The sequence below is a fragment of the Egretta garzetta genome, unplaced genomic scaffold, assembly GCF_000687185.1.
Source record: "Egretta garzetta isolate BGI_Z169 unplaced genomic scaffold, ASM68718v1 scaffold27, whole genome shotgun sequence".
NCBI lineage: Eukaryota > Metazoa > Chordata > Aves > Pelecaniformes > Ardeidae > Egretta > Egretta garzetta.
The window spans coordinates 3,171,645-3,182,010 of NW_009260400.1; the positions used below are offsets into that span (position 1 = coordinate 3,171,645).

Sequence of the window (10,366 nt, forward strand, 5' to 3'; positions counted from 1 at the left end):
CCATTGGAATAATCTCCCCAGGGAAGGGGTTGACTCTGCCACATTGGACACTTTTAAGTCTCAGCTGGACAGGGTGCTGGGCCATCTTGTCTAGACTGTGATTTTGCCCAGAAAGGTTGGACCAGATGATCCTTGCGGTCCCTTCCAACCTGGGATTCCATGATTCCCCTCCCCATCAGCAGAGTTGCCGCTTCCCCATGCAAGGACAGCTGTCTTGCCCAGCCCCGAGGGCCCATCGCCACTGAACGTCCCCAGCAGACACCCAAGCACCCCACCTGATGGGGCAAGGGACCTCCAAGGCAGAAAAAAAAGGCATTTTTTATGCCATTTCTTTTTTATTAATGCTCATCACTCTAGCAGGACATCATTCAGGAGGAGCAGAGTGCCCTAGCTTGACAGAAGCCAGTTCCCATAGTCTTCAGCAGACAGTGCCATGCAGAGAAGAAAAATGTGGTGGCTTTTAAGAAGGAGGGAGCAGGGACAAGCCCTTAGACAGTACTGAAACAGATGGCGGAGGCACTAATGGCCACAGGGTGGGAAGGGAGGGCGAAGGTTGCCCACTACACCAGGGCTTCTTCCAGGCCACCATTGGCCACACCATGGTGTCACACCTTTCGCACCACTTGGCTCTTGCTGTGTCATGGACATGCCTGGCTGAGACCCAGTCAGAGAAACCTTCCTCAGCTGCCATGAAGCAACCTGTAAAGTCAGCGCACGCCATGGGCCCCGGCCTTCTCCTCCACCAGCCTTGGCACCATGGTCACCAAAGAGATGTTAAACCCAGCAGCACTGCGGGAGCTCAGTGGCCCCTGGCAGTGAGGGTGGTGGGAGAGCAGCAGGTGAGAGGAGCCTGGCTCATTCCCCAGGGAGGACATCCATGGCAATGCAGAGGGAGCAACAACCATGCCCAGGGAGCTTGAGAAACTGAGGCCATCCTTGCTACCAGCCTCGCGTGGGCTCTTTGTGGAAGCGCCAACTTTACCATTGCTTTGTGTGGGAGGAGAACATCATCCTCTACCTTTGTTAATGTCACCACCATTACACTCTTAGATTTGTCACCTGAGATCTCTTTCAAGGGAAAAGACAAGCTAAAAAGAGGGAAGCATGAATTGGTACAGGAAAATAACTGAGCCACTTCAAATAAATAATTGCACTGTAGTAGGAAGGAACAGGAACCTGCTGCCTGACTAGACGCTTACACTTTCTCTCATAATCTCTTTGGCTTCCTTATCACTTTTATTGCTTTTCTCGAGATTGCTCCCACTCTCAACAACATGGGCATAACAATTTGCCTAGAGCTCTACACAGAGTCTAGAGGCTCTGTAAAGAAAGTGCCCAGGGCACGAGATCTCTCCGTTACCATACTGCACCGTAAATTCATGTCCCTGTCATAATCAGGAGCCTCTTGGCTCATGGTAGAAATGAAACCCAGGATTGGTGCAAAAGGTGCTAAGTTTCCAAAACCTAACAACAGAGATGCCAAAAGGTGGGCAAAGCCCATTTCTGCTGCCTCCTCTGAGTGCTGGCCCAGAGCCCATGCACTTCAAGAGCTCAACCCTTACACCTAAGCTCACAAATCCTGTAAAGAACCTGAAAAAGTAGCATGCATAGAGATGCTGACTTCAAGATCTTCGCAGAGGAAAGGCTCCATGGAAGCACAGAAACTGGAGAAAGAAAATTCAACCGAAGCTGATTTAAATCAGCTCGTCCTTTAATTGGTTCACACACAATCTTTCTGTTTGTACGCAAGTGCCTGTGCTCCTTTATGAAGAGATCAGCTCTATATTCTTTTCTCAAGAAAATCAAGCAGCAGATGATTTGGGAAGCTAAAGTCAAGTTGTATAATTATGTATCCCTAAAAAGGGAGGAGAAAAAAGAAAAGTATTGTATTAGTTTATGCCACACTCGCAAGAAGGGCTTTGAGAGCAAGGGATTGCTGAACTCTGCTTACCTTTCTTGTGATAATCTCAGGATTTCTGATCTCAAATAGGTTAAGCCCTTTGCTGTTCATCAGTGAAGTCAAAGCCGGTTCGATCCCTGTGGTTCAATCAGCAAACCCATCTAATTACAGGTGCAGCCATCCTGGCTTGCCACTCATCATGTACTGTGACCTTCTCTGTCCATTGCCAAACGCTAATTGTGCGTCAAAGCCCTACAACCTTTGGCCTGACGGAAAACTTACTTTTCCTTTGTCCCAGCCATTTACAAAGGGTTCCCCATTCCCCAGGTGAGTCCAGCAGAAATTCACACCAGTAATGTGGTGTCCCCCCCAGCTGTCAGGGTTACTAATGTGTTTTTTCAGTGCTTAGGTTTAGGAGATCTGGCATTAGGTGCTTTACAGAGTAGGTTGGCACTTTCTCAAAGGGAAAACTCACTTGAAATCACTTCTGGGATCCCGACAACTGAGATCATTGTCTGCAGGAAATTTCTTATGGATGGGTCATTCTGAAAGCCAGAAAATTCATGCAGAAAGGTTTTAAAGACATCATTTAGCTATGAATGGCCTAGAGAATGTCTTCTTAAGACTCACCCCACTTGGATCAGCTGTGCATTTAAAGACTTGAAACTCTATCCTGAAGGGAAGGAAAAAGAGGTCACTAAAGGCTGCAGAGAACCTTTTTAGCCCTTAGACACCGGCTAAAAGGGGCAGTGAAACCCACGAGAGACAATAGTACCAACCTGGAGTCCAAAGGGTGCAAAATGAGTTTCTTTTCCACATAGGCAGCTTGGATAGTGACCGTGATTTCCTGCAGAGAGATGAACAGCAGAGCTGAGACACAGCACATATGTAGCACATCTTGCCTTAAAGCAGGAAGCTGTGTTTGGGAATTCTGGTTTACTTTCTGTGACCCCGAGTTCAACATCCTTCTGCCTTTACTTTCAGATATCACTAGAGAAGGTTGGCATTTTACCTCTTCATTTGCACGCAACGAACTCCTCCCTGACACCTGCAGCCTCAGCCTGTAGGGCTCTAGACTGGCTCATCAACAGGACGATGCTTTTGCCATTTTGTGAACCAAATCCCACATAAGGGAGGAAACGGTTACCTAAGGTATTGTTTCCCAATGACCATCCATCTCAACGCAAAAGATCATCAGACTGGAGAGGCCAGCCCCAGGGTAGCCAGGGCTACCACAGGTAGCCTTACCATAGTGTTTTCATTTATAAACAAATTTTAAAAGAATGCAATCTCTGAATTCTGGCCATTTAGGCTCATTTCCTTACTTTTGCTTGTATGCACACATTTGTTAAAAGGAAACATTTTGTGATCCAGTTGCAGGTCACAACCAGGGGTCTGGCAGGCCAGGAGCAGATCCCACCCCAAGAGCCACGATTTTAGGGACCACCTCTAGTTCAGTGCTTCTGAAGTCCTACCAGAAATTTGTTTCAAGATATCACCTGGAGCACAAAAACCAGCTGTGCATATTTCCCCATAGCCCCCTGCTAGAGTGGGATACTTGTAGAGGGCAGGAGAGAATTACTTTGATTACAGTTTAACCCTTTAATTGAAAGGGTCTGGTTCTACCCTCAGGCAGGGATTTGCTTTTGTGCAGTGTTTAGTGTCTGCACCAGCCCATAATTACCAGGCTGGACAAACACACTGCTTTCCCGTGATGTTACCCGTGACAGCAAGGCTGCTGGCATTTCTTTTTTCTGCCTCCTTAGATTCCTTATCCTTATCCTTAGATAAAGCAGTTTGGGGTGAGACACAGTGTAAGCAGGAACTTTTTCATAGAGGCATACACAGGTGATATTTTGAGCTTTGTGTTCTTCAAAGGTGTATCTTCATTCCAGAGGCAACCATCTCCTAAGTGGGGGCCAGAGCTAGAATTTGGGAGCAAGGAGACTTCAAAATAACTACGTTTCTATGGTACCTTCATTCTCTCCTAAAATACCTCAGTTAAAGGAGTTCCACTGTGATACAGGTTAATGGGGGCTCATTGGCGACTCCCTTTTCACAAGGAGTCACGTGAAGAAGACAAGGGGGAATGGATACAAGTTGCTTTTGGGGAGATTCCGACTGGACATGGGAGGGAAATTTTTCACCATGAGAACAGTCAACACTGGAATAATACCCCCAGGGGAGGGGTTGACTCTGCCACACTGGACACTTTTAAACCTCAGCTGGACAGGTGCTGGGCCACCTTGTCTAGACTGTGCCCTTGCCCAGAAAGGTTGGACCAGATGATCTTTGAAGTCCCTTCAAACCTGGGATTCCATGATTCTGTGATTCTCATCAGAGCTCCCCAGTGCTGCACTTACCACCTTGCATGCTGGTGACGGGCTGGCCTAATGGGGCGGTGTTGAGCCAACACAGTCGCTATCGTCATTCCCAGCCTCAAATGGTGAGGGGGCAGATGGGAGTGATAAAAGGAACTGCTATGCCTTCTCCACCTCTGCCCTTCCCAAAGGGCTCCCTGCCATTACTGTCCCTGAGCAATCCAGACTCAGGACAGAACCTGTCCCAAGGTCTTCGCAGTCAGGAGAATCAAGAACTGACCTTCTCCATGTACAGAACCGTCAGGGGCTCTTCTCCCGGGGGAAGGATGCTGACCTCCACTGCTACCAAAGACTTCACAACTATCCCTTCAGGCTGAAGAGAGATTTGGGGATGGGCGAGACTCCACACCTTGGCCACAGAGTCGTTATAGGAGGTGCCTTGAAAAATCTGGTCAAGTAAGGAGCGACAAAAGAGTCAGGCGTTTTCCATACCACGTCCCAATTTCCCACCAACTTTCCACACAGCCCCCAGTTTCTCCTCCGGTTCACACAAGCCCAGTAACTCAGCTGGGTTTCAAGGAAACTGTGCCAGCATGGAGGGTGGAGAAATCTTCCCTGCGAAGCACAACCGTTCCTCCATCAGCCCCTGGTTTTCCCCATCAGCCCCACCCAAGACTCCCAAGTTGTGGAGGGAAGGACACAAGATACTACAATTGCAACAGAATTCACTTGAAAAGTTCCTCATTTGACATAAAATGCAGTTACCATCTGCACCACCTTCCGTTGCGCTTCTGTGTCTTCTGCCTCAAACAACGCCTTCAGAAACAAACCAGAAACAGAAAAATTAAAGAGGCAGCCATTATTAGCCCTGAGCAGGCCAGAGCACTGATGTGTGGCTTGTGGCCAGTCAGAGGCATCACTGAGTTCACCCCCTTTCTGCCTCAGTACTCCCACAGAAAAGCACATCACTTCACAGTTGGGAAAACGAGCTTTGTATCGCTCTGAGGGATAACACTACCTGGTAACACACACTCGCTAAGAAGGTTCCAATTTCTGACGAGGATCATGCATAGCGACTGACTATATATAGATTTCTATCTTCTACAGAAACTCGCTCTCATCAAAACCCAGTATTTAGAGAATATTTGGCTTTCTCCCCAAAATATGATGTACAAGGTAAGGAAGGAACCACCCCTGAAATAGTCACCTGCAACTTCTCCCCGCTGATGGTCAGCACCAGGCGCTTATCTAAGAAAGCTGCCAAAGCCAAGGAGTTGAGGGTGTGTTCGGATAGCCAGAAGTAGAGCATTCGGGACTCGGTCAGCAGCGACGGGGAGAAAACAGAGTCACGGAAGACATCAGAGTAGTTCTCGTACAGGACAAGGCCCTTGGAAGGAAAGCAGGTGTGTTGGCTGTGACAGGCAGCAGGGAGACAGGACAAAACCTCAATACCTGCATTTTCATTGCAGGCGAAGGGCTGGCTGGACTTGGAGCAGGGTGAGCTGCTCCGCTGGGGGAAAGGCTGGCGTCAGCCCATGCTGCAGGCTTCCCTTTGGCAAAGGGACCAGCCCCTCCCAGCCCTCCAGCAAAGAGCGTTGCCAGAAAAACTTTGGTCTCTGAGCAGCCTAGGTTACTTTACCTTGTGATGTGATTCTAGGTAATTTGCTTTTATTAGAGGAACGGATGCAAGGGAGATATCAATGCTGATATCCTCATCCCGGACGAAATTTGCTGCAGGAAGAAAACACAAAAACCTCACACCAGAAATAGGACCTTAAGCAGAGCCTGCGAGACAGTTGCTTTTAGAACTTGCTGCAGAAGGTGACTGGGAGTTATAGAAGAACACTGGGATGGGACTGGGGGTCCCACTCCTTCGGGTGCTAATGCCGATCCTGCTGCTGCTCACTGACTCAGTTTCTCCACTGGGAAATAGGGATAATTACCCTGGGTTTTACATTCTTATCTTTTCCCCTGATATTTGAGGCTGGGAACCACAGGAAAAAATCTTCGGCAGGCAGATACAGATGCTGCAATATCTCAGCCCAAATACTCCAATGCACACTCCTGTGCTAGCTACAATCTGTCCTTCTGCACCTATCCTGCACCTCTGGTCACTACATAATGAAGGGGAAATACTGTAAGAACTGAAATGTGTCTTTCAGCCAGTGCAGTCACCCTCAGAAATCAACTTGTTGTGGAAAATTCAAAGCATAGCACTGCTAAGGTTTGTTTTGCTGTTGTCGGAGGGCTTGGGATCCCCCCCACATTTTAGAAGGACCTTTTTGATGGACATGCCTACTGCCCTGCTGAGGCTCAAATGTTAAAAGCTGCACATAAAAAAAGAAAGCAGAAAAACCAAGGATATTTACCTGCTAAATCGTGTACAAAATTTGCCAGCACCTGGGCAAGAAAATTGATTTCATTGCACACCTACAAGAGGAAAAGAGGGGAAAATCTGAAGGCTGGGGGTAGGATTTTGGGTTATGGAGCAGACCTGAGCGTCATGGTAAGATCTGGGGGCTCCCACCTCATCCAGGCTGGGGTTTTTTGTGGATTCTATTTATTCATCTTATTTTTCGCAAGCACTAAAATTACATTGCCATTATCTTGTGGGCCTGCATGTGCAGAGGAGTACGTAGCATGCAAACTGCCCTTTCCTCTCTCCACAGGCTGATCTTACCTCGCCCTTGAGAACAAGCTTCAAAGTGAAGGAGATGAAATCCGTGAAGAGCTGCTTCAGCCAGCCCGGTCTGCATGAGACAAGGAGCGCGGTCAAGGACCACCCAGCGGTCCCCATGGTGGGGGGACACCTGGGCTGAAGTGCTCAGGGACCGGCAGCGGGGCAAGTGAAGCCCAATTTTGAGGTGGGACAGACTCACTCCTTGTCTCCTTGGAGGTGAAGTGTCAGTTTATGGAAAGTCAGGTAGCAGTCCGAGGCATCGGCAGCCACTTGGTACTTCTGGCACACTGCATGGGATGAAGGGGGGGGAAAGCTGATTTGCTACCAAGACAAGGAGGATAAGCGCACTTTCCTGATGTCACAGACCTGGAGCAAGGCATCACTACAGAGGGGCAGCCAGACGTCCCCACATCTTCTGGGGGGATGTTTCCAAAAGACTCAGGACCCTGCAAAGCTGGGGCAGATGGGGCTACCTTCCGCCTGGATGGATGGTTTCTGCTCGCTGCTCCAGCTGAGCAAGTCTACCAGGCGCCCTTCATGCTTCATTTGGATACCTGCCCGCCTCACTGGCTGCCACCATCAGGGACTCAGCTGTCCCCTAACATCACCCAGGAGAACCTGTGTGGTACATGCAACCCACGGACCAGAACGGGGAGGGAATTAAGTCGTATTGTAAAAAGCTTGGAAATTGCAATATACTGTCATTGAGGTCTTCATGCAGCTCTTCTCCCCCAGGAGCTTACCAGGAAAATGTATTTTGAGGCAGGAAGATGTTTTTTGAGGCACACATGATAGCCCACGCCCCTTTCATCCCTTATGAGAGGGGGAGGAGTGTAGTTTGCCTCTGTCTCTTTCTAGTCTAAGTCTATTGACTTTTCCGAGGAAGAGGATTTGTTTCCCAGAGCACACCTTGGGCCTAACCCAGAGACAGTTGAAAAAGCAGAGTATAGGGATGCTCAAACCTCCTGCTCCAAAGACTTCATTTGGCTTGCTCTTTTGAAACATCCCCACATTTTTCTCGAGTCATCCTGAACAGCAGGAGGTAAAAAGCCGGTCCTAGAGACAGCCCAGGCAGCCAGGCCATTCTTCACTTGCTGCTAGCATACATCAGCATAACTTTGCTGAAATTACTTGTACCAGCTTCCTCAGCTTGGTCTGTTAAAAGTATGAGGTCTGAGGGCCACATTGTCTCTTAGCCTGGGTGCACAGGGCAGCAGAGACCCCCTTCCAGCCCTGGGGTGCAGCCTGATCCCTGCAGAGGTGAGCAGAGCTGGCCCAGCCTCACCACCCCCCACCTGGTCCATCCTGCTCTGGAGGAAGCATGCACACAAAGGCCCCTGCGGCTAGCAATCCCTGGCTGCTACTTACTCAGTTTAATGCTTATCTGGAGGTCAATGGAAGACTGGATTTCAAAATCAACTGAATGAAAAAGCTTCAGACTGTAACGACAGAAGAGAGGACATTTAGCAACCTGTGCTGGAAGCAGCTTCTCCCTGACCACATGTCAGCCACAGGTGGGTTTTATAACACCTCTCGCATCAGTCCTTGCACTGCAGTGTGCAAAACCCCACCACGCAGCAAGCCCATCTCAAATATTCCAGTTTTAAATCATTGCAAACCACCACCTTAGTGGCACTTAGGAGAACAGGAGCATTAAGCCCCTTTTTCCCCCCACTCAAAGTTTATAAAACAACGAAGGGGAGAGAAGTCAACTTGTACAGTTTGGCCATCTTGTCTTCTCGTGCAAGGGGTGATGATGCGGACAGAAAGGCAGAAAGCAAGGCAAGAGGAGCAGTGATGGGGCTAAGCAGCACTGCCGGCATATAAAACCTTGCCTCGCTCAGGCAGTAAAGCAATGCGGCCGTTGCTAGAGGAGCACAGCCCTTACGCATCTACTAGTGCCATGGGCCAGTCCTGCCTGTGGGCAGCAGCAGCCCCCAGGTACTTACAACCAGGCCCCGGCGTAGCCGTAGGTCAGGGTCCCTTTGAAGGCGGCCGTCACGTTTTTAATGGCAATGTGAATGGCATCATCCTCCTTGAGCTCCACCTCACTCTGCTCTATGGACAAGTCGTTGACCTGGATGCTAGGAACAACAGAAACCCCATTTGTCCCCAACCCTGGGGCTGTTTTCTGTGACCAGGCGAGACAGGTTTGCTCCTGAGGGTGTGGGGCCTCTGCCAACTCCGGGAAGCGCTCAGGAGCTTTTGCAAATCACGGGGGCCATGCACAAGGGCAACGGGTCTTTCACTCAGCCTTGGTGCACTGCTCCTCCCTGCAACGCTCAGATATGAAGTGAGGGGGATGCTTTAGACAGGAAACACAGAGCAGCGCGTTGCAGAAATTACTCCCGTTTTATGGCAGCGCCTCTGTGTCAGCCACAGTCACAGCGGAAAATCTGTCCTGCATTTGCATCATTGTGTTTGTTGTCCCCAAATAAAAGTTGGTAACCCAGCCTTGTTTGTCACACAGCCCGGCCAAGGGACAACCTGCTGATAAGGGTGGCTCCGGCAGTTCCAGGTGCCCTCTACCACTCAATGTGTCATGGACACCATCTGTCAGTGACAGGCCCAGGAGCTCCAGCCTGCTGGGACAGAGCTCCCCATCCCCGTTGTCAAGAGATTTGCTCTACACACTGCCTCGCTGTCTGCCCACCGAGTTGAAAAACTCTTAAATAACCCATCAACAGCCTTGAACTTTAATGTGCAAATTGTCTGCAGGGCACACAGATCAGAAAATGTATCTGCCCTGGTCCAGACCTTGGCTTTCACCAGGAATTTCTGGATCAATGCTCTCTCCAAGACAAGTTTCCATTCCTCTCCGTCAGCCCACACCTCCCCTGGCACAGAGACACAGAGATACTCACTTGGTCAGCCCATAAGCCACCTGGCCGAGGAGCCGCATGGACCTTTCCCCGGTGATATTTGGGAATTTGGCATTTCTGAACGCTGCTTGAATGACCTGCGCTGTTTCCTGGTTCACTGTCGGTGGAAGAAAAGGGCAAAGATACCAAACTGCAATCTTTCATGGCTGCAGAGTGGGGGCCACACCCTGGATCAAAGCACTACAGAAGAGTTCTATCCATTAGATTACTCAAGTTTTATCCGTTAGATTAAGGAAGCACTGGAAGTAGCTTCAGAGTAAATTAAAAACCCCCAAGACCATAACTTTAACAGCTGGTGGCAGCTGGGGACAGCAGCTCAACAGCCACCAGCAGGGCTGTTTCCAGGGAATCAAGCCCAGCTTTCACACACCTCATCTGCACCTTCGGGGCAGATTTCGGAAAGGTTGAAGCTGTGCTTGTCCTTACACCACACAAGCCGTTGACTTTTGTATTGGGTTTGTGTGGCAAGGTCTTGGTAGGGGGGGGGCTACAGGGGTGGCTTCTGTGAGAAGCTGCTAGAAGTTTTGCCTGTGTCCACCGCTGGCCAAGGCCAAGCCAATCAGCGACAGTGGAAGCGCCTCTG

The 10,366-nt window shown here is 49.6% G+C and overlaps 1 protein-coding gene across 1 annotated transcript in view; it reads right to left on the bottom strand.

Moving 5' to 3' along the window:
* Nucleotides 1–1,780: 1,780 nt before the first annotated feature.
* Nucleotides 1,781–10,366, bottom strand: part of LOC104130324 (cholesteryl ester transfer protein) — a 10,458-nt gene continuing 1,872 nt past the window's right edge. The window contains exons 2-16 of the mRNA XM_009643360.2: nucleotides 9,766–9,880; nucleotides 8,851–8,985; nucleotides 8,270–8,340; nucleotides 7,101–7,188; nucleotides 6,902–6,971; nucleotides 6,591–6,651; nucleotides 5,861–5,952; nucleotides 5,429–5,608; nucleotides 4,987–5,037; nucleotides 4,502–4,669; nucleotides 2,680–2,747; nucleotides 2,531–2,573; nucleotides 2,376–2,445; nucleotides 1,952–2,037; nucleotides 1,781–1,855 (exon numbers count right to left, since the gene is read on the bottom strand). Of these exons, the coding sequence (XP_009641655.1) occupies nucleotides 1,781–1,855; nucleotides 1,952–2,037; nucleotides 2,376–2,445; nucleotides 2,531–2,573; nucleotides 2,680–2,747; nucleotides 4,502–4,669; nucleotides 4,987–5,037; nucleotides 5,429–5,608; nucleotides 5,861–5,952; nucleotides 6,591–6,651; nucleotides 6,902–6,971; nucleotides 7,101–7,188; nucleotides 8,270–8,340; nucleotides 8,851–8,985; nucleotides 9,766–9,880 (1,373 nt within the window). The remainder of the gene's footprint in view (nucleotides 1,856–1,951; nucleotides 2,038–2,375; nucleotides 2,446–2,530; nucleotides 2,574–2,679; nucleotides 2,748–4,501; nucleotides 4,670–4,986; nucleotides 5,038–5,428; nucleotides 5,609–5,860; nucleotides 5,953–6,590; nucleotides 6,652–6,901; nucleotides 6,972–7,100; nucleotides 7,189–8,269; nucleotides 8,341–8,850; nucleotides 8,986–9,765; nucleotides 9,881–10,366) is intronic.